This window comes from Erpetoichthys calabaricus, chromosome 18 (assembly GCF_900747795.2).
Source record: "Erpetoichthys calabaricus chromosome 18, fErpCal1.3, whole genome shotgun sequence".
In the NCBI taxonomy this organism is placed as follows: domain Eukaryota; kingdom Metazoa; phylum Chordata; class Cladistia; order Polypteriformes; family Polypteridae; genus Erpetoichthys; species Erpetoichthys calabaricus.
Window position 1 is genome coordinate 17084172 of NC_041411.2, and position 24248 is coordinate 17108419.

The 24248-nt window shown below is 38.6% G+C and overlaps 1 protein-coding gene across 1 annotated transcript in view; it reads right to left on the reverse strand.

The window, feature by feature from the left end:
• Positions 1 to 6176: 6176 nt before the first annotated feature.
• Positions 6177 to 24248, reverse strand: part of LOC114668597 (seizure 6-like protein) — a 54763-nt gene continuing 36691 nt past the window's right edge. Inside the window, 21 exon segments of the mRNA XM_051921316.1 lie at positions 6177 to 9137; positions 9304 to 9409; positions 10546 to 10657; positions 11371 to 11403; positions 11664 to 11858; positions 11972 to 12163; positions 12387 to 12581; positions 12930 to 13016; positions 13019 to 13125; positions 13570 to 13709; positions 14289 to 14354; positions 14356 to 14501; positions 14593 to 14759; positions 15066 to 15234; positions 16342 to 16411; positions 16413 to 16442; positions 16444 to 16529; positions 16996 to 17090; positions 17092 to 17184; positions 20957 to 21104; positions 22470 to 23153. Of these exon segments, the coding sequence (XP_051777276.1) occupies positions 9108 to 9137; positions 9304 to 9409; positions 10546 to 10657; positions 11371 to 11403; positions 11664 to 11858; positions 11972 to 12163; positions 12387 to 12581; positions 12930 to 13016; positions 13019 to 13125; positions 13570 to 13709; positions 14289 to 14354; positions 14356 to 14501; positions 14593 to 14759; positions 15066 to 15234; positions 16342 to 16411; positions 16413 to 16442; positions 16444 to 16529; positions 16996 to 17090; positions 17092 to 17184; positions 20957 to 21104; positions 22470 to 23153 (2951 nt within the window). The 3' untranslated portion in view covers positions 6177 to 9107.

Consider the following 24248-nt stretch of genomic DNA (forward strand, 5'->3'; position numbering starts at 1 on the left):
TTGTCGGAGAACTAGTATGTTAACGGATAAGAGTATTGCGGTTGGTGTGATTCTGTTTTTAAGGTGGTCGGTACAGCAATATCTATTGGAATGCTCTCCTTTGGCAGAAAGATTTCAAGGGTGACATGCTGATTGTATGCCGATTCTGTGTTAAAAATAACTTAATGCAACTTTTAGTTTCATGGAGATTTTTTAATTCGTAGCCTGACTAGAAGGGCAAAACGAGTCGACTGTGTCAAAAATATACCCCGGTCAATGAATATGAAAATGGAATCATGTTACTTTTGCAATGCTGAGTTCGAAACTAGTTGTGGCTTGAGATCACATTTGTTAGTACTGCAGCTTCACAGCTCCAGGAATCCTGGCCCAGTCACTGTGTGTGTGTGTGTGTGTGTGTGTGTGTGTGTGTGTCTGTGTCTGAATATGTGCCCTTTGATAGACAGGCTCCACAAAGATAGAGACTAGAGTAGGAATCACACTTGGCACCCTGTAGCTGTCAGGTTGCAGTGCTAACCAAAAATGAACCTGCTGTCCTCATTTAATCAATGTATTTTTATTCATATCTTTATAAATGTTGTTTGTACTTTTTCAGATTCTACATCCTTTTATACTCCCCCACTTTCAACGTTTGATAACGGTTTCCCTATGTGCATTAGCATTACATGTGATATATAGGATTGTGTCTGGTTTTAACACTGTCTAATTTCTCATATCTCATATGAACAAAATCCCCATTTACATCCCCAGTTATTAATTATTAATTAACTGATCCTCAATAAGAATATGCCAAAAATTATACTACAGCTATGTATTTGTGTAGCAGCTTGGAATAGTGTTAGATTTGAAAGACACTATGTAAAATAAAGGTGATTTGTTTGTGACTACACGTCAGTTATGTAAATAAAACTTTGTACCTATTGGTATTATAAATTTCTTGGCTGCAATTCTGAGTGGTGAAATATTGGTTGTGGCATTTTATTTACATGCTATTGCTGAAATTATGTTGTTAGGTGGCAGTTATAGAAAAAGTCTTTCTTGCTTTCTCTCATCTGTATATCCAGTTGAGATATAACTTTTGTTGAAGATAGGTCTTTGCATATTATGAAATAACATTGTCTTCTACTATTTTGAAAGTAAACAGAATGTTTTTTTGTTGATGTTTCCTGTCATGTGCATTAATCTACAAAACATCTACTGTAAGGGAAAGCTCTGTTCCCCTCCATTGTGGACAAGAAAAGGAAAAAAGAAGCTTGCATCTTTTTGTTTTTGTTATTTGATCATGCCAGATTCGAAAATATTAAGGAACCGTTAATGTGCCTTGGTTTTAAGATTATCCTCACCTAATTCTTCAGTGCTGTGTTCCTTCATATGAAGAAACCATATGAAGTACGTAGGACCCATTTTAGCAGTTTTAGTAATATTTTGGACATACTTAGTCAAAGCATAGAACAGAGAGAACAACAGAATCATCCTAGAGGTGTATAATTTGCAAGTACTTTTAAATGTATCATTAAATGCAACAACAAAACGTGGCTTCACAGCTATATTATATTGGTTTACTTCTAAATTTTACTTTTCTATTTGTACAGGTTTGTGCATTCTAAGGGCCACGATTGTTTTTTTTTTTTTTAAGTTTTCAGCCTCATGTTTCCATCAGCATTTTCTTTGACCTCTTATTTGGATACATCCCTTCCATATCAATCACAGTGCACCTCTTTATCCAGGCAGTCTTTGCTCTTTGTTTCCTATTTCTGTGCATGACTCAGCTTAACACCTCCACACCAATTCTATTTCCTAACACTGTGCTTTTAATTCTGATTATCTCTACCAGTATTCTCAACCTAGTCCTCCTCTCTCATATTGTATGTTTCAATATGCTGTATTTGAAAAAAAATGTCATGCCTGTCTTCTGTAGACTATACCTTATACCACTTTATCTTTCATTAAAAACTCTTCCCTATACCTTGTGCCACTGTAACTTTCATTAAAAAACTCTTCCCTATGTGCGACACAGCTATAGATCTGGTTCTTCACCATTGTTCTTCCTGCATTCACTTTCAGGTCAGCTTTGTACCACAAAGTTTGTTTGTTCAGAATTTTCTAGTTACCTCAGGTCTTTGGCTAAACATTGCAGGAGTAATAACATTACTTTGTGAGGTTCCATTATCTACTAGACAACACCTGCCCACCAACCTTTACTCCAAATGAATGGCCAAGCAAAAAACCATATCCAGTTAATACAATTTACTATCTCCTGTCTGCTTACTTACTTACTTTATTTTCTCCCTTTAGACCTCATGGTGCAAGGGTATTGAGCCATTGATTGTATTTTTTTCTATCTATATATTTGACGTAATTTAATCAAGAAACCCTCCCTCTACAGTGTGTCAAAAGCTTTTTCTGCTATCTACAAAAAACTGTCCCCACTGACTTCTATACTGAAAAAGTTGAACTTTTATAACGTCATAAGCATATTGCTATATGAAATGTTGATCTGCCTTTTTAAAATTGATATTGATAAAAAAAAACCTTTTATTTTTAAAAAAATGTCAGTTTGCTCCTCCCTAATTTTTTTAATCAAATTACATAAAATATATGCCTCTCATCTACAGTAAGTAAACTACAAAAATTCCTCCAACCTTCCTTGTTTGCATTCATCAGTAATTTTCTCACCTTAACTTTCATCCTCTGTAAATCTAATAAACCCTCCAAAGTTAGATTATGTTAGTGTCTGCATATCTTTTTTTTTAATTTTATTGATTTTGTTGAAATCACACATCATTACATACAAAGAGATCAATTTTACAAAAATAGGATTGAAAACAAATCAACCCCCACCCCTGAGAAAGAGAGCATGGACAGCAGAATAAAATTTAAGGCTAGTAAAAATAAGTAAATGGATGAATTAATAAGTGAATAAAGATAAATGGAGAAGAAAAAGAAATGAGGAGATAATCTGCTTTCTCAGTGCTTTAAAAGCTTATTCTAAAATGTTATTGATTGGATCCTGCCAGGTTTTGAAAACTTTCTGCACAGATCCTCTAAGTGAGAATTTGATTTTTTTCCAATTTCAAATAATATAAAACATCAGTTTCCCACTGACTTAAAAGAGGAGAGTTAGGATTCTTCCACTTTAGCAAGATAAGTCTACGTGCCAATAGTGTAGTAAAGGCAATCACAGTTTGCTTGTCCTTCTCCACTTTAAGCCCATCTGGGAGTACACCACAGCTATTAATGGATTAGGAGGGATTGTGACACCAAGGCTTTCTGAAAGGCATTTAAACATTATGGTCCAGAGTGATGTTAATTTGGTGCAGGCCTAAAACATGTGACCCAGTGAGGCTGGAACTTGATTGCAGCATTTGCAGGCTGGATCTTGCCCTGGAAACATTTTGGACAATTTTAAACGAGACAGATGTGTTCGATATATAATTTCTGAGTTGAATTATTGTATACTTTGTGCATATGGAGCTCGAGTGAATTCTCTGCATTGCTACCTTCCACTCCTTTTCTGAGATGTTGAGTGAAAGATCCTTTTCCCACTGTCCCCACTTCACAAATTCCCAGTCCTCTGACATACCTAGAGACAGAGCACGTCCAAAACAAAACAAGCCCCCCAGCAGCGGCATATGAGGATTAAAATTGAGATATTTATTGCAAATAGTATAAATGCTATAAGCATAAAATATAATCTTCAACAGTCTTGAAATATTAAGATAGTAGACCCAGGGAATGGTGCTAAAAAGTGGCCCTGGATAAGCATAGTAAACCCTAATACAATAATAACAACAACAATAAACCAAGGGCATGATGCTTAACAGCCTCCTTTAGAATACTAAAAAGAGAAAAAAAAGGAACATATTTTTCTTCTAGCTTGACCTAGTGTCTGAAACAATAATATAATTACTGTACTATAAAGTAGCTCAGAAGGCCCTTGAGGACATACCTGAGTGAGCAATTCATAACAAATGTTATAAAATTATACTAAATTTTCTGTTTTGAAACACCAATTTACTTCCAAATCCCCATTTCTGTTGGTACATTTTGATTCCAGATTTCAACAGTACTTGGAAAATTTCACACCCAATCTGATCACCGGTATTATTTAGTATCCAATTCACTGAATCCAGCTATGGATTATGATGCCATATTCACGTCCAAAGGAGAAGTTCCCCCCTTTGTTAACTCCAACCTTGTTTCCAGTAATCATATAGAAACAAGTTTTTCTACAGCCTTTCCATTAGTAAAGGCAACTATGCTATCCCATAAACTATAGTGTACTTTATTTCCCTAACCTTTCAAAATTCTAAATTATAAAAATTTACTTCAACCTCTGAGTCCAATTTTCCACTGAAACAGTTTCATACTCCACAGGAATCTGTAAAATCCAAAACATAAGTCTCTCTTTCAGCACACTTACTCCCAATTATCAGTTTTCTATCACACCATACCACTTCCTACCCTGAGATTTGAAAGGTTAAATGAACATGCAACCATGTTCATATATATTAATAATATCAAAAGAACTAATCTAGTAATCTAAAACATACAGTATGCTTTAAATTATTCCCCATAAGCCAATGAACCTTTAACATTGCAATACAGTACTTTAAAATGTCAGTATAAATGTAGATTATTCCCATTTTGGACTCTGTATGGTCCACTACTGAGCTACCTGCCCTACCTTCCTATCCTATTCCTTCCATGCAATTCCAGACAAATTTGAGTAGGTTTTATTAGCTTACCTGAATGTAAATGTTTATGAGCATTCTTCATTCATTCTTCGTGGTACCTGTTACCTTTATGGTGAGCGATCATCTGTATCTGAGGCATTCCCTCCACAACTCAATATCCTTTTGCTGGTGGGAGACAAGCTCCTGTTCATTCCTTCACTAATCTCCCAATCTGACATGATCACACCTCATTCACAGCATGGCTGAATCGAACTGCCACACAGTTTTACTGAAAGGATTGCACTGGATCAACGCTTTTTGTGATCTTTAAGACCTGAATTGGTTCTCAAACTGCCTTCTGTGTTAAAAGTCTAAAGGTTCCATTCCCTTAGCTAGTCCAAGTAGGACGAGCTCTTGCACCCAGGGATGACCTAGTTTTTCCTTCTCTGCCAAGCCTTTAGTGTACTTTTCCTAAGTGTGTTTCAGCAGATATTGCACATTCTATTCTAAATGTGGCCTTATGGTGAAATAACTGTGCTTAGATTTGAATCCACACTCTCACATTGCAGCCTATTATTTTATTAGTCTTCTGCACAATGCCCAGAGGATGAAACTGTTGGATCAACATAACTCCCATACACTTCCCCATGTGTATAGTATTATAATTTACGTATCATATAAAAAGGATAAAATCCCTAGTCAGACCATGAATTTGGAAACAGAATTTGATAGTCATGGGCCAAGAGTGTACTGATTAATCATCTTAACTTCTATTTCAAGGCACATTGCACCATAGGATTGTCTCTTGAGTTACATTTTAAATCTATAAGGTCTGATAATTGTGCTTGGTGCTGTGACCACTAGGGTGTATTAGAAAGTTGAAGTGGACTTAGATTAATTTTCATGAGATCAATCTGTTTTATAGAACTGATCAGACTGAAGTTGTCACAATAAAAAGCTTTTATGGTGATTGAGCTTCACATTTTATGCAGTTTATCAGCATATTCATGCTTCCTTCTCACTGTCACCACACTAGACATAGGTGACATTTCTCTGGACCAGAATGAGTGCTTGCTTTGCATTTCCAGGGGGCTTGTTGAATGTTTACTTAGGACTCATTTTTCATTATGTTGGCTGCCCATCGGTCTCTCTCTTCAGCCTCTTTGAGAAAGGACATAATACCTGTGACAGCCATCAGAACAGTGTTACTCACATGGGAGATTAACCTTACCTTTTTTGTACAATGCAGTGGCATTAGTTTAGTTCAGTGTACATTGTGCAGTGTTTTACTTCTATCTATCTATCTATCTATCTATCTATCTATCTATCTATCTATCTATCTATCTATCTATCTATCTACATTGTGCAGTGTTTTATTTACTTCAATTGCTGCATGCAGAGTAGCATATAGTTCTGCATGGTCTACAAAGGAGGACTTAAGTGTCTTGCTAAAACTAAGGGTATTATTTTTCTTGGCGTCAACAGGGGGAAGAGAAACACAACTTTCATGGTTAGAATGCATTTTTATTTAGGAAACTGTATATTGAGCATGACAAAGCAGAAAACATTACATACTTCAAAATAATGATGTCTTTTGTCTGGTATCAGAAACTAAGATCTAGAATTTTTAGAGCTTCAATGGAAATATGGGAAAATTAAAAAAAACTGTGAACTGACAAAATAGAAATGTAATCTTTGTAATTAGATTGGTAGCTAACACAGTAGAGCACCACTTTTTTAGGGAAGGGCAACTTGTCAGCCTGTAATCTTGCAGGTCAGTAAGGGCTGCAAACTGGTCTTTCACTTTGTAAAACCAACAATGTGTATTATTTCAATTTGACTTTGATAGATGTAAACTGAAGATGCTCTGTGATGTAAAAAACAATCCAGACCAGCATACATCGTTCTTCTTTAAACAAGGGGTAAACATAAGCATCAGTCTCCTGACAGTAACACAAACAGAACATAAAGGGTTGTCTAGTAATCAGTAAAGAATACACAACATACACTGAAATGTTTGTGTGTAGACTAAACTAGAAACATAATGCTGTTGTGATCTTTCAAGTATATTGGATGATTTGGGGTGGATTGATTTGGAATTTGGTTAACCACATTGCCTTTCTCATTGCCCCTACCCTCAGTTATTCAGTCATCTGCCCTTTCTCCTAAACAAAGAGTAGCCAGCCTGCCCCTTAGTTATACTCCTTCTGAGTCGCCATGGTTCCCTTACCTTCTTTCTTTCACAAAGTTGGTTCTCTACTCAGTTTCTCCTTTTGGCCACTGAAATATTTTGTCTACTAGGCCCAGTCATTTCTCCCTCCTACTCTGTTTCTTTTACAAAGTCACTCTGATTACAATCACATGTGTTTCACTACACCAAGTCACTTTTACTCCTCATTTCTTCTTCTCTGCAACTGATTACCTATTTCTTCCTTTCCTTCCTACTAAACAACGGAATCGATGCACATCTCAGCCTTTATCTCCTTCCCCTTCCGGTGATAATCACCTTGTGCTCCATTTCCTACTCCTCCTCTCCTATAATGTCACTCTGCCTCTGTGTCTATTTACCCTGTCTCATTGACTCATTGTGTCTCATAATGTTCTCTAGTTTTTCTCACTGAGTCAATATATCTGTGCCATAATTCCTCTCCATATCTCCTCTCCCAATGAGTAAATCAGATTCCCATCACACTAGATCACACTGAACTGTATTCCTATACTCTTTCTATCTGTATTGAGGTAGAAATACCTGATTACATAAAAGCAAGCAGGGATAAACTCTGTAAATGTACCATATTACCCAGAAGACAACACAAGCTGCAAAACAGTTTCTGAGCTGTTTTTGCTTGCTTCTACTGAACAGGTTGACGTCTGTCAGCTTTAGCACAATAGCCACAATTGCATTCCAGCTATCAAATCGCTTTCTTCATCTGCATTTTTCTAGCCAGGGATGTCAGAAGCAGCTGGAGCTGGGTACAGGGTGTGAGCCAAGCCCTGGAATGGATGCCAGTTCATCACATAAGGAAAATGTACTTTTTCAAAACTAAAACTTTTATATTGATCATTACAATAAGACAACGATTGAAGATGTGCAGATGTGAAAGAAGACTCTGCTAAAGCACTACTGTGCAAAAATGAATAAACAGCAGCCATCCAGATGTTCTTCAATAAGCACTGGACAGCAAAGCTTACAGATGAATTTGCTCCAGGAAGGAGTTAGGGGAAGCCAGCTCCCACTCAGAAGAGGATTGGACTGTGAATCTACACTGTAAATAAAGATGGCAAGGCAAAACTAGTAAATCAGCAGAAGCCCCATTTTCCACTTGATCAGGGGAGTATGCTGTTCATGGATTATATCTGCAGCTCTCTTGGATGGTCACTGGTAAAGATCAAAATTCCTTTAACAGTTTTTACATTTTGTAAAGACAGGGTAACAAAATCATCCCTAACTCAGTTTCAACAGAAGAAACTGAGTTTGGCAAGACATTAATGTGGAATGCATTTTACCCTGGTAGACCAGTACACAAAAATATAGTACACTAACTTCAGGAAGAGCTGGTGGATCAGTGTCAGTACTCCGCCTGTAACAGCATCTCTTCCTGAAGGCCACTGAAATGAACTTCTTTGCATCAGAAGGTCATTGCCCAGTTCACTGCAGCAGTTCTGATTCCACTTATAATGTGTTTTTCACGATTATGCCATTATTTTCTAGAATAAATGGAATGACCTTAGCCAGTTTTTCCAACTTTGTGGCAATGTTTCCAAATTCAGTCACATAACAATAATTGGTAATTGTGGGCTCTGATGCAAACATCAGTTCTCCTTAATAAATTTAAGAAGATTATGTTCCTAGTTTATCACAATTAATGGTAGTCTTTTTCTATACTGTGCAAGGGCATTTTCACTATACTTGACTGCTATAATATGGTAGCTCAAAAAATTCAGGCCCAGTTTGCCGTGATGAACACAGCACAATTGTTCCATTACTCTTGCTCATTTAATGACCAGGGCCCAGTATTGTTACCATAAAATCTTTTTACTAAGGTAATCATAGTAAATTTCTCATGGTTTCATTTTGAAGGCATGCTCTTCTAGGTGGAGTTGCCTGTTCTCAGTCACATTCTGCACTAGTGGCTGTATTTGGAACCAGTTAACCTGTAATACCAGCTCCATCTTGCTGAGAAATGCCACCAGGTAACCCAAGTAAACCAAGCTTCTGATGGCTATATTTACTACTGCTTTTCAGTTATCCCCTCTCACAGCTGGCAGTAGTTCCCCAGAAGATGGGTGTAGGAAGTCCAGATATTGAAAGCTGAGGGAGCTGGGTTTGAGCACTGCACAGAGGGCTCAGTCTACGGGTTCAAGGAGATCCACATGTCAGTTTTATTGGATTTGATGCTGGATACTATGTACAATGTCTTCAGAAATAACTCTTCATATGGAAACCTCATATTCTCGTGTGTCCTGCAAGAAAAAAAAAAGATAATCTGCAAAAGCCAGTCTCTCATGTAGTTATGAATCACAGTAAAATTGCTAGGCCTTGACAGTGTTCATCCAAAGACAATTACATCCCATTATTTTAAGAGACTCCACAGCTATGGTCACTGAGGCTGGTCAAACAGATGCTTACCCCAGTTTCGTACATGGGGTTATCAAATTCTGTTTCCACAGTTATCTGGCTGTAGGGATGAGTGTACATCAGAGGCAAGCGGAGATTTGAATGATAACGGCACCTGCTGGAAAAAAATAAAAACAAAGGCAAATTCAAAGACTGAAAGCAATATTTCTATTTAGGACTTCAAACTCTGAAGTAGATGTTTCTTTTATGGGAACCAATTCTTTAATTATAGAGTTTGTTCTTTCTTATTCTGCTTCATCAGAAATTGCTGCCACTGTGTTTTCTTTTAAGTGAGGTGTTTTGTTATTAGGCATGTACTAAATTACTTTTCGTGTTATTTCTTTATCAGCACTGCATTCAGTCTTCGTTTTTTAATGAAAACTCATACGTGCAATTGGGATCAAGTTAGCAGTTTAGCTGTTGGCTATCTTGTTGTTTACGAGTAATTTTTATTTAGAAGCTGATTAAGGTCCCATAGTCTAAATAAGCAGGTTAACTAAAATAACATGAAGTAACTTGTTAATTATGAGTAATGTGCATTTTTCTGAACGTAAATGACAAGTAACCTCTGTTCTATTAGCAATTTTTTGACACAGCAGACAAAAACCTGAGACAAGTTGTCTCTCTTTTAATGGCACGTTCAACTGAAAACAAAAACAACTTCTAATTAAAAAAACATTTTTAAAAAATGAGCAGGGGTATAAAAAATGACAAGCACTACGACAACACTGTAGTGCTGTTGTATAACAAACACTATAAGACCACATTTGTCAAGCTTTCCAAAGCCCTGATTCTACCCCTTGTCAGAGTTCAATGTTTTTGGAACAACTTCGTTTGAAGAAATAAAAAAAAAGAAATCTGCCTAGTTGGTGACCATAGGTAAGAATATTAAAAAGGAGAGATTTTTAAAATGGATATTAGTTCAAAGCCAAACAGAATTGCAGTTAGGACTCATTATATTTTTTAATCAATCAAAAAAGGAAAGCCAGAAAACTTAAAAGACACTCTTTGTCAGCATTGCTTCAAATCATAGCAGTTAAATTCTTAAATATGACCAATTTGTGGAAACACTTAAAATACAAACAACCTGATGCTTTTGCTCAATTGAAGTCCCCAGCTGTCTTACCTTCCTCATCTGGGGGATGATACTTATGATTCACTTTTATAAAAAGTTAGAAACGCTACCATTTAATTGTTATTTGTTACTTCTTTCACATAATACGATAGGGAGGCTGCAAGCTTGTACTTCCATACCGTGTAATGTAGATGTAAGCTCCGCCTAGCAGTACAGACAGGACAAGGACAGGAATAAAGATCACCAGTGCCATGTTTCCACCATCCAGTGATGTCGCTGCAGCTGCTTCTGCTACTTTGAGGGCAGAAAAAAGAAGCAGAATCAAGCTCTGTGCAATCTAGATGCTTTTAGCCATGAAGTCATTTCAATATGATTTAATCAATTCCTAAGGTTTCCTATGTAGCTTCCCTGCACAGTCCGTGGGCCCATTAAAATGTAACATTTACCCAAAATAAGACATATTTCTTTTATATAGTTATTTTACTTGCTGCCTTTATACAAGTCACAAATGGATACTAAATTTGTTTCCCTGTTTCCACACTAAAGGTATGGAATTGAATCAGCAACCTCATTCTTTACTTTTCAAAGTCAATTTAAATCCTATTATTTAAACAGTCACAAAATGAACCTCAGACATCAATTTTATGGGTGTTAGAGGCAGGTTAAGTTAAAGCTTACTTTGTCCACTAGAGATAACACTACTGTCTACAGTCTACTAATCTGGCCACTAAGATAAATTAGTAGACTAACCACAATAACCTTTTTGAGAAACTTGCAGTCTGAAAGTTTTCTCTTCACTAAGGACATTCATTGTATAGTGTTTTCATCGCTGATGACTAAGATGATGTACTAAGTGGACAGAACAGTAAAAAAAACAAACTAAGTGGAAGTATTGCTGGACTATATTTTGGCATTGACTTCTGATCATTCTAGTCACTTTTAGGTTGTAACATCTACATCTTGTAACATTGCCCTGCTTACTAAAATCCATCAAGTGCATTCACCTTCCAAAGCTCGTTCAAAGCTGTCCTGGTTTGCTGAAAATGAAAAGAAGAAGAGAATTTTTTAAAGTAATTTGCAACAAAACCCATGCAGAATACTTCAGTGCCAAAAGTCACTCTCAGTAACATTAGTTAGCTTGAAAGTTATCTGCTAGCAGGAGGCAAGGCAGCCCCCTGCCACTCATGATGTACAGCATACATGGTAGGCCATTGTGAAGTTCAGATTGCCAACATATTTCTAACATTGAGGAATTCTGATTAGATTTCTTTAAATAACCCCAGTTCACCTTGCTCACCTCTACAGAGTGGCAGTGGACCACTCCAGAAAGATGGATGTCCTAGAATGCACTTAATTGTAATCTCTCCAATCAGCTCGAACCCTTCATAACACATGAAGGAGAGTGATTCTCCTGGCAGATAAAGGCGTTTGTACAAGATCTGATAGCCATTTTTCAGGAAGGCCTGGGTTTTCACAAGCACAGATTCCTCTGCTGATGTAGGAAAGAAACATGAAAGAAATATGGAATAGCAGAGGTCATGGTGCTCACTACACAAGGATGAACTCATGCAGCGTATGAGTTTATGCAGAAAGTAAAATGCTTACAAACACAGAGGGGAAGCCGTGAAGTCCAAACTGGAGTCCCGGTCTCTCGGCCATAGCAAGTGAGCATGCTGCTGCCTTCCAGGATGTACCCAGGTCGGCAGGTGTACTGAATAGTGGTGCCAACCAATAGCTTAGGGTCCGACAAAGTGCGAGATGAGTGCTCCACCTGACCAGGGTCTGTGCAGTACATAACTAGGGGGGACAGAAGCACAATTAGATCTTCTGTTCCAAATCAGTTAGGCCTGAGGCTGTATGGAATATTGCCTCATTGGATGTGTGATGTGAGATGTCTCAGGACAATGAAATGATGTGCAGTAATGGGGTTCTGGGATGGGTGTAGCCATCTATAAGTCAAGAACTATGCGTGCAGAGTGGCCATCACATTCCCAGTAGTGGATCAGAGGTTTTCTCTTACTCTTTTCACAGAAAGGTGGTTGGCTGCTCCACACCAGGTCCCACTGACAGACGAGCGTTTCGCTGCCCACAATATCATACCCTGGGTCACACTGATAAGTGACTCGAGCACCACGCACTAACTCCATGTGGGATGTGGTCTTCCAGCCATTCTGAATCTCAGGCAGGTCAGAACAGGAGTCATTCCTGGACACTTCTGAAAGGAGAAGAGAAGTTACCTGCCATTTATTATGTTCTCAGGAATTGGTAAACTTGGTGTTTTTCGATTTAAATAGTTTTGAGTTTTTCACATGGCCATTAGAAAAATAAATAAAAGCTCTCTTGTTATAACAATCAAACCTTTCAGAGTATGAACTACTATTGCACCTATAAGATGTAAGCCTGCACATCATCTCGGATTTTGTATTTTACTTCTGGGCATTTCTTTCCAACTCAAATACTAAAGGCAAGTAAATAATGGTGTTTCAGTAGATACAGAATGACACCTATAGTGGCCTTACAAAGTTAACATAAAAAATGAGGAAAATTGTATTGTTTAATTTACCCATGTAGTTAATGATGAAGCCCTCTCCTTTTCCAAAAACCATGCCTGCAGGGTCTGAATGGAATTGCAGAGTGAGGTCAGGGGTGAGGAATAGAGCTTAAATGGGCTTGTTCCACCAATATACTGCCCCAGGATCCTTGTGGTAATCTCATCTCCATCATAGATAGTCAAAATGTCACTGTTGCTCAGGTTTAGACTTAGGAGAGAAGAAATTAAATTGAGCAGTGTAACAGAAGGGCGAAACAATGAGATTCCTTCCTGACTTTTATAGTTCACTTGATATACTCTGTTCCTGGGAACAGTCTTCTCTTGACTTTCTCACTCTAAAACATTCACGTCACTACTTCATTGACATACACTCTTCTCACTACCTACTTGCCTGCAATACTCCCATAATATGTTCACACACACCAGTCAACTCATTCTTCATTTGCCTGTCTTTAGTCCAATGTGCCTCTTCTGTACTCCTCTTGTACCTTATGTAACTTGTTTGCCCTGCTTAACTCTGTAGATGACATTATCCACCTCTGTTCATATCTTCAGCACCTCCTTGCCCTATATGGCTTTGTCCTCCACCATTTTTCACTGAATAAAGCAGATGCCTATATAAGAAATTATAACAGAAGGATAGAATAATTACAGCTGAATGTCAAGAAGAATGCGTCGCTCTTCTCCAACATGAATTCTCCAGCTACAATCCTCACCCTCACCATAACTGTCAGGCCAGTTAGGAGACAGGATGACACCACTAGGAGCTGAAAGTTCTCCACCACATAAAAGCTGCAAAAAGTAAGAATGAGATGTTTTTTAATTTTTAGTTACTAAAGGACCATGGAATGTTTACTAGATTCTCTGGACCTTACTTTCACAGAAAATGAATGGATTATTGCATTTTATATTGTAGAAACTGTGGATTACTATTAAATTTCTGAGATAAAAATGCGGAGGGGAGGGTGCTTAAAAAATGTCTAGTAAGCCTAAACTAAGAAACATTTTGTAAGCAGTAATTTGGACAGATGATCATCAGCATAGGTATATAATCTTCCTTATATATATATATACAGTATGCTTGCCACCTTCATAAAGAAATAGTGAAATATGGTTCCATTGGTAGGCCAACAACCTGAAGAACATTCAGTGACCAAGCCAATGTAGTAATCCACCAAGTACAAACACAGATGACATTATTTTTTAATATAGTCCATTGCTTCATTGGTGTTCTTTTGATATTTATTATGTACATTTCACTGTTTTTGAATAAATATTTATTAGTTATTTACTAATTTAACAGAATACTATGTTTGAAAATTAAATAAAAGAGTAAGGGTAACAGAATAGATAGCAGATAGCAGCACCCACAAATAAATGTTGAGTACCCTTGCACAGTGGTTCTGTGTCATTCCAGTAGGGGTCTCTCATGTTCACAACATTCAATGACCGGGGGACCCTGCTCCAAAGAATGACCTGGCTCACAGGTGAACTCGACAATTGCACCCACATTGTAGGAAGAGTCTGTGGTGGTGAAGTTTCCATTATGGATGTAGGGCTCATAGCAATGTCCACGCTCAAAAGCTGCCCAGAGAAGAAACAAAAAGTCAAATAGGACATTAATTGTGAAGTCAGTTAGACTATCACCTAGTTTCCTAGGGGGTTAGTAGCACACCTTCATAGCGAATGTTGAAGCCAGATGATGTGTTAGCACTATCAGAAGTAAACTGGACTGTCACAACTGACCCCTCACTGATGATACCTTCAAATGGCACCTGCCCACCATGGGCGGAATCCAAAAGTACCACAGAACCATTTTCCAAACCACTCCAGACCTGAATCCTGAATATAAAAGCCTGGTCCAGAAACACAGCAATATGGATTCACAAAATCACCTTCACCACTGTGGCAGGCTACAGTAAAATTTACCATTATTTAATAGGCTGATGCTTTAGTATAAAATGAATTACAAATCACAGTGACACAGTGGCAGGTTTCTTCAATGTAAGTCCTGGTAGGTGACTTGCTCTGTGTCACACTGTGAATTAGTGATGAAGATAGAACTACCCGCTCCATGGATGATATCCCAAATGTTTTTAATTTGACCACAGTGACTCTGTCGATTTGAAAATCACACCAACCACTTACCTATCACCATGGCCAGCCAGGGACAGCTTCTCAAAATGAAGGTGCAACTTCTGAAGTCCACTAGTTTCTAGAAACCAGGTGCAACTCATATTGTTGCTGTAGTTTCCAGGGTGATTGGGTGACAGAATGCGGCCAATGGAGGCATTATGCACTCGGCCTCCACACACAGCTATAGCATACAGATGAACACAAAGAGAGAGAAAGAAGATGCTTTCATAAAAGCATGACATTTTCTGTGCTGCACAATAAACATAGAAATAGCAAAATAACAGCATGTTAAACTAGGAGCCTAGCTAACGGGAGGATTGTTTTCTTGTTAATATTGGGTATAATGATAACCAAAATGCAAGTATGGGAAATGCTTCTGTATTGGATTAGTTCAGGTGGCAGCAGTGATCAAAGTTTAATGTCTGTCAGCATCCTTTTTCAATTTGTTTTTGTATTGTTTTGTTTAAGCTGTATATAATCATTTAATAGTGCAGAGGTATTGCTTTAAGGACATTTTATTTTTTTTGACTTATAGATTTTACTTAAATGTCTACTTCTGTGAAACCTACAGTGAAACTTCAACACTCCTGAGAATTCATCCTTTAGTGACATTAGCCCTATGATATTTGCTCTCCAATGGAATGCCATTAATGGTTTATATGGCCATTGGGATCATAATGCAAAGAAAATACAGAACAAGGGCAGAAAAGAGGTTTGTATCAGAGACAGAGATAGCTAATTTTGGCCAAAATTCCTTCCTGACAGTTGCTCGAGCCAATATCCAAACTCTTTAGAGCATGATGTTTGAACTATAACCAATGATATATTTCCATCCTGCTTATATTAATGCTTATGTTTTGGCAAACAAAATGTTCACATATGTGTTACATGCAAGTTTTAGCTTTCATATTGAAATGAAAAAAATGGGCAACCAAAATATAGTAGAAGAAAATACATTTTTAATATATGGTGACAAGGATTACCAAGTGTACATTTAAACCCAGGTCCCAGGTTTTTTATGATGTTCTTCCCATATTTTCTTGACTTACATGTCTTTTTTCAGTTTCTGCAGTAGATTTTTATTGCCTCAGTAAAGCGAGAAGTAGAATACCAATGTAGGTTAACAAATGTGTTGACAATCTATGAGTTAAAACCCAGATTAGAGTGACAGAATGAAAGTGCTTATACAGAAAGCATATGAGGAATGTGTCCCATCACATTAATTGTACAGTGTCTATTCTGGTTTTAGTCTTGTGGTCCAAAGATTGTCCTTACCTTTTACACTTACCTTTGCAAGCTGGTTCTTTACTGCTCCAGTGAGGCCGGGAGGCATTCAGACAAGTGAGTGTTTTCTCACTCCTGCAGCTGATAACCAGAGTGGCAGTGGAAAATGAGCTGTGCCCCCAGCATGAAGGTCCATTACCAACACCTCTCCGTAGTGCGGCTTCCTTGGCAGACTGCAGCTCAACATGAAAACTGGGGATAATAAAAAAGAAAGGGTGAGTTGCAGATCATCATTGATCATCATTTTTCATACTACACTAAACAGCTAAAATCATTCCATAGATGTGATTAGAAATACTCTGTCTCCAGTGAAGTGCTGCAAAACTGAACTGTAGTTTTCCCCACAATAACATCGTCACATCCATCTTGTACTGTAGCCTTCACTTCATTTAAAACATCCAGATACTGTTCTGTTGTACTGTATACACACTTGTCCTTTCCTATAATGCAGCACCCCTTTCCATTCTGTTTGCTCTCCTGTTCATTTGAAAGCAACAACTCAAAAGCTATTTTGGTATATGCCCATTCAGCGCATTGCACATGAATTTTTAGACTAGCTCCTAACCCATCATATTTGCATTTACATTTATATGTATTCATTTAGAAGTTGCTTTTATCCTAATGACTTGTAGGACAGTATGCTCCCTGCACCCCATACTTTGGTAGTGTAGCTGGAAGGTGCCCAGGCCTCCATCCAAGAAGGTGCGGAAGAAAACCGAGATAGTGTTGGTAGGACTGCGGATCACCTGACCTCACCAGCAGCGTTTCATTGGCAAGGACCAGTAGAGCTCCGCCTTCCTCCACCCCTCTAATGGACAACTGTTCCCCATCAGAAAGATTTCACATTCTTCACCTGAAAAATGAGAAAATCTATTTTTAAACTGTTGGACGGTCCAATGACAACACCAACCTCTTGAAAGATCACAGCACTCTGAATCCTTTGACTCCACCCCCTTCATTCAAGACAATGTTATAACTTGCTTCCTTTTTCCAAACAATGTCGTTACTAGCCTCCAAGCTAGATAGATAGATAGATAGATAGATAGATAGATAGATAGATACTTTATTAATCCCAATGGGAAATTCACAAGGCTAGTAAGGCATTCTCAGAAACCTCACTTCATATGTACACATTTATTCTTTCCAATATCTAAAACCAGCACTCACAAACCTGCCCTTCCATTCCTGCAAAGCTATACCACATCATTTTACATCTGGCATGCTCTAGTCCATTCTCTTTCTGCTCTTCCTCTGTAATCATTCACATCCTCTTTAACTGTCCCACTCTGTTTTCATTTACCCAATGAAGATCAAAGACCACAGTTTGCAATATGGATTACATCTAAACATAAAGAAGACAACAATCCTGACAACCGTATCAGCATGCAACATCATGATAAACGGAGAACAGGTTGGAGTTGTGAACTATTTCATTCTACTTGATCCACAATCAATGTCCATCAAAGCAGCAGTCAGGAAATCAGATGACATATTGCACTGGGAAAATCTGCTATGAATGACCTCTCTAATGTGTTAAAAAAGCAAAGATGTTTCTTTAAGGACTAAAAATGCATCTAATCCAATTCCCTGCACAAGGTGGATTGACACAGTGGGCTGAAACAATGGGTTAAAATGTGGAGGAAATGGCGAGGATGACTCAGGATCGGACAATGTGTTCGTTCTGTTGTGCACAAGGCCTGCTATGAGTTGGAACTGACTCGACGGCACCTAACAACAACAACAACAACAACAACGACACTTTATCCAAGAACTATCCACCCCATGTGTATTTTATTCAGATTCCAGCTTTTAAAGGATCTTAACCTTATACTTAACCAAACCCCGTAAGACTACTGGAGCTGATCCTCCACATCTGTGTATTTAACTTTTTCGTGACTTCAAACAATTTGCACAGTTTTATTGTAGATATGTGTATTGTACTTAGTCAAATTGGATTAACCTAGTGTGCAGCCCCTATAAAAAACAGTACATACCACAACTTAGTATGCTTATTTCTGTGAAACTTACTATGTTCTGCCATTCTTAGTGTATGAAGAAGATAAGAGAGAGTATTTAAAATAATGTCAACAACATGGGAGTTTAAGAAGGTTACAAGGCTATTCAAGTTGCTACCGTTTCCAGTGTTCTAATAATTTTTGGACACAGATGAAATTGGCTGAAATACAATGGCAGTTCAAGGCTAAGGTTCAAAGTAAAGAGGTAACATTTTGGAATAAAAGCGGAGAAAGTAATCTTCATCTTTAAAGCCAGAACATCTCTTTGTTTCCCCAGCAACTCACCTTTCTTAACCTACACCTTTTGTGGAGGTCACTCTGTTATAGGTGTGCCTATACTCAATATTTTTTGTCTGCTGTCCCCTGGTAAAATTATTTGGAGATTTTGTTGTAATTGTATGTCAAGAAAGGTATACAGTGCATCTGGAAAGTATTCACAGCGCATCACTTTTTCCACATTTTGTTATGTTACAGCCTTATTCCAAAATGGATTAAATTCATTTTTTTCCTCAGAATTCTACACACAACACCCCTTAATGACAATGTGAAAAAAGTTTACTTGAGGTTTTTGCAAATTTATTAAAAATAAAAAAATTGAGAAAGCACATGTACATACAGTAAGTATTCACAGCCTTTGCCATGAAGCTCAAAATGAGCTCAGATGCATTCTGTTTCCCCTGATCATCCTTGAGATGTTTCTGCAGCTTAATTGGAGTCCACCTGTGGTAAATTCAGTTGACTGGACATGATTTGGAAAGGCACACACCTGTCTATATAAGGTCCCACAGTTGACAGTTCATGTCAGAGCACAAACCAAGCATGAAGTCAAAGGATTTATCTGTAGACCTCTGAGACAGGATTGTCTCGAGGCACAAATCGGTGGAAGTTTACAGAAAAAATTCTGCTGCTTTGAAGGTCCCAATGAGCACAGTGGCCTCCATCATCCATAAGTGGAAGAAGTTCGAAACCACCAGGACTCTTCCTAGAGGCTGGCCGGCCATCTAAACTGAGCGATCGGGGGAGAAGGGCATTAGTCAGGGAGGTGATCAAGAACCCGATGGTCACTCTTTCAGAGCTCCAGAGGTCCTCTGTGGAGAGAGGAGAACCTTCCAGAAGGACAACCATCTCTGCAGCAATCCACCAATCAGGTCTGTATGGTAGAGTGGCCAGATGGAAGCCACTCCTTAGTAAAAGGCACATGGCAGCCCGCCTGGAGTTTGCCAAAAGGCACCTGAAGGACTCTCCAGACCATGAGAAAGAAAATTCTCTGGTCTGATGAGACAAAGATTGAACTCTTTGGTGTGAATGCCAGGCGTCATATTTGGGGAAAACCTGGCACCATCCCTACAGTGAAGCATGGTGGTGCAGCATCATGCTGTGGGGATGTTTTTCAGCAGCAGGAACTGGGAGACTAGTCAGGATAAAGGGAAAGATGACTGCAGCAATGTACAGAGACATCCTGGATGAAAACCTGCTCCCAGAGCGCTCTTGACCTCAGACTGGGGGCAACGGTTCATCTTTCAGCAGGACAACGACCCTAAGGCACACAGCCAAGATATCAAAGGGAGTGGCTTCAGGACACTCTGTCAATGTCCTTGAGTGGCCCCAGCCAGAGCCCAGACTTGAATCCGATTGAACATCTCTGGAGAGATCTTAAAATGGCTGTGCCACCGACGCTTCCCATCCAACCTGATGGAGCTTGAGAGGTGCTGCAAAAGAGGAATGGGCGAAACTGGCCAAGGATAGGTGTGCCAAGCTTGTGGCATCATATCAACAAGACTTGAGGCTGTAATTGCTGCCAAAGGTGCACGACAATGTATTGAGGCAAAGGCTGTGAATACTTATGTACATGGGATTTCTACAGTTTTTTTATTTTTAATAATTTGCAACAACCTCAAGTAAACTTTTTTCATGTTTGTCATTATGGGGTGTTGTTGTGTAGAATCCTGAGGAAATAAAATGAATTTAATCCATTTTGGAATAAGGCTGTAACATAACAAAATGTGGAAAAAGTGATGCGCCCGTGAATACATCCGGATGTACTGTACTTAATAAAGCATTTCATTTATCTTGTATTTCTACCTCCATCAGCTACCTTCAGCAAGAGAGAGAACAGTTTCACCTTCTATGTTTACTTTTGCACTTGATAACATAATTGCCACTCAATTACAGCGACAGACAGAGTCTAAACATGCAAACTATTAGGAGGGAGTTAAAGCAGTTGCTAGGATACAAATTGCTGCAATGTGTGAAGTGATCCTTCTTTGGCTGCTTGCGGGTGTGCTGAACAAAAGAAAAAGGCCAGTTACTCTGTCCTCTATCAAGAGGAGCAGACAGCCTACAGTCAGGTGAGGTAGGTGGGTCTGGTCATTGCTTTGCACACATTATGACTTGAATTGTTCTTCCATTGCTGCTCATGTCCTCAGGTGACAGTACAATCCAGGCAGACCTAATCTGTACTGTTCTCTTTTGGCCACTATCAGTGCTAATGTTTAAAAATATGAAAATGCAAAAATGTAACTCTCTTTAGAATATAATAGCGGTGGCAGGGTTTGCTACATGGAAAAAAGGTCTGTCTGCAAGCTTCCCACCCCAACCCTTAACAGTGTTGGTCTCACCTGCAGCTCGACACCATACCCTGTGTAGACTGTGACATTGTAGGTACACTCCAGAAAGTTGAATTGAAGCATGGGAGGGTAGTCTGTGGAGTCAATGTACCCTTCGGATTCAGAGAAGTTCACATTGCAGGAGGCTGTATCACACAAAAACAGCAGTTAGAAACTGAAGCCACATGGAGAAATCAATGATTTGCAGTAGGACCATAGAGTGAGGTATATCACAGATGAATAAAGGAATTATATTTTTCAGATAAATAGCATATTGAGGGAAAGTAGGAACATGTTTCTTGCAGGGCACTGCAGAAATGAGCGGACTAACTCATTTCTCCTGCTGAACAGGTGATAATATAAATGTACAGGAGCACCAGATCTGCTTCTGTAGCTTCAGCTGACCAACATGTCTTCTATAACTAAATAAGACCTACAGATTGGATGGTCCTACAAGGTGACAATCATAAACTCCAATGCATGGTAGACAAGAAAGGTAAGATAAGCAACTCTGTCTTAGCATGAAAGGAAATGATCTGTGAAGACTCTACAATTTGATCAGCATGAGACTGATGAATTTGTCTAGTTTACACAGATAAATGCATGGGATTCCTTGTGAAAATACCATGGAGTGAGGAGCATAGTATCAAAAGAACAATGAACTAATGACCTGTATGAGATAATATGATGGACCAAAAGAGGTTAATTTACATTAATGGTAAAACCCAGAGGAGAACCACAGCATAATAACAGGCACTAGTATATCTTCTAGTTAGAATGTATGGACATGAGACAGATTGATTAAACAGTTTTTGTTATTAAATGGAAGGAGGACCAGATCCATGTATCATCTGTTTATATCAATGTATAACACGCTATAGGTTTAATAAACAGTTGGAAGGGATCAAGTAATCTGTCCTGCTAGAGTAGATTCCATTGTGTGCAAACAGATATTAAAAAAAGTAAATATCACCAACTATGACATGATTAAATTTACCAAATAAAAAAGGAATTTACATGACTGGGCTGACATCTGTTAACAGTTTGTTTCTGCCTTGTGTTTAGTGGTCATTTGCAGATCTGTGGCTCTCTGTTGCCCCATTAAGAAAAAAAGAAGACTAGAAAAATATATGATTAATTGAGCAAATGTGCACAAATTAACTCATTTCTAATCCAGGGTTGGAACCTGCATTGTAACTGATGCCTTGAATATAGGCTCTTACTCCCTGCAACTCTCTGATGGAAGCAATAGGTCCAAAAAATACATGGATGCATTCATGGGTGATAACCCACTCTAGAGGTGAACACAAGACATGTGTGAAATATCTCTCCAGATATAAAACAGAATAGATGGTTAGGAAGATGGAGACATACATTAGATAAATTGGTCTATCTTATTGTGAAACAAAGTAAACAGACAAGACCACCCAAAAACTAGGCATCAGAGAGGGGACTCAATACTTTAATATTATGAGGTAATTGGGAAATTGTAAATGGAAAGACATACTAACCTGGCTGTGTTGCTGAGAGAATTGTTGATTTAATGATTGAATCCAGACTACCTTCTTCAGTGTTGCTCACAGAAGAAGATAAAGCAATTGTTGTGCTGTCCACAAGGCGTGGATCCACATCAGGGGTGAGATGGGGCTGCTCAAAGAGTGGTGTGGTCTCCAAAGCAGACATTGTAGCAGAGAGGTCACTTTGACCAGACTCAGAAGGATCGCTTTCCTCACTGAAGATTTTAGTCTCTAATGGCACAGGAGTGGTCTGCCCAGAGGAGTGAGGCCACAGCATGAAGCTGTCAGGAGTATTATTTGCAGAAGCGGACTCCCTAAAGAAAGTAGACTCTAATGTGGCTTTATAGAGTGAGGCTTGGGTGGTTTGAGGCCATAGCCTTTTTCGTGCCGCATTGATCTGTTTGGTAGAAAGAGTCTTTCTTCTACCTCCCTTCAGGATTTGTCGTGGTAGCAGGTCATCAGGAAGGGCAGAAGGGAACAATTCTCCCTCTTGGCGGAGCAGAAAATCCTTCTGTGCCAGGACAGATTTCAGCAGATCTTGTCTGTGGGATTCTATTCCATCTCTTAAACTGCTTAAGGAAGGACTTGGTTGTAGGGGACTCTGACTGCTGATTAAAGTGGGAGGTCCAACATAGCTTTGTGAAGAGGGGGACGGGGTACTTCCAATCACACCATCAGCTGGTAAATAAAAGAAAACACATACAAACAAATTTATAACTGGTTTACAGGTGCATATGCAATTTGTAAAGTACTGTATACTGTATACAGACCACTTTATATGTTTGCCTTATTGCTGAAGATGCTAGTTTTAAAAGATCAACAGAATTGGACAAGCCTAGAAATTTGATTCTGTTCATCTGGACAAAGTTTTTAAGTGGGAGAAATATTTCGAGACTTATCCAAGTCTCTTCCTCAGTCTCAATTGACTGCAGGTTTCCCCAACCTTATAAACAGTACCTTTGCTTAATCACAGAGACTAGCACCATTGACAAAGGGCCAGTTGATCAGTGATATGCAAATTGTCCACTGATTAGTAGACGTGTGAACCATTCATAGAGGGTTGAGAAATGGCTGCAATCACAGCATTGTAAGATGGCGACAGAAGTACCCTTAGGCCCCCTCCTCTGTTCAGAGATGGTCGTTCCTTTTTCACGTAAATGGCCTCCTTGATTCCTCTCTCAAACCAGCGCTCCTCCCTGTCCAGGATGTGTACCTCTTCATCTTTAAAGGAGTGACCACTATCCTGTAGATGTAAATAGACCGCGGAGTCCTGGCCTGACGAGGAAGCTCTTCTGTGTTGTACAATGCTGTGAATACAGTATGTAATTAGTTGATTTGTGTTTGTTGTGTGGCAATACAACTAGAACGTTTTAGAAGTGGATGTTTTTAAGGGAAATTTACGAAGAATTTGTGAAGCAAAGTTCTATGCTTAATGTTAACAATATGTGCGGTTTGTAATGTTAAAGTAAAATACAGTTCAGAATTTTATTTATAGTTTCTGCACTAAGAAGCATTGCTGTAAAATTATGAGCTAGAATAATATATATTGTTGTGCATAGTCAAGTTTACTAGATCTTTCCTGGAATCATGGCCATGATGAGGTGAAGAAGGTTGTGTGCACTAAGATCCTTAGACCAATGTTGTGAGAAGCCTTGTGTATCATAGCAGACTAGTAAAAGGGAACAACCAGAAAAAATGATCCATAATTATGTGCAATACCTAGGAATCTGAATTGTAATAGATGGGTGAAATGCACTTTACATGACAGGCATG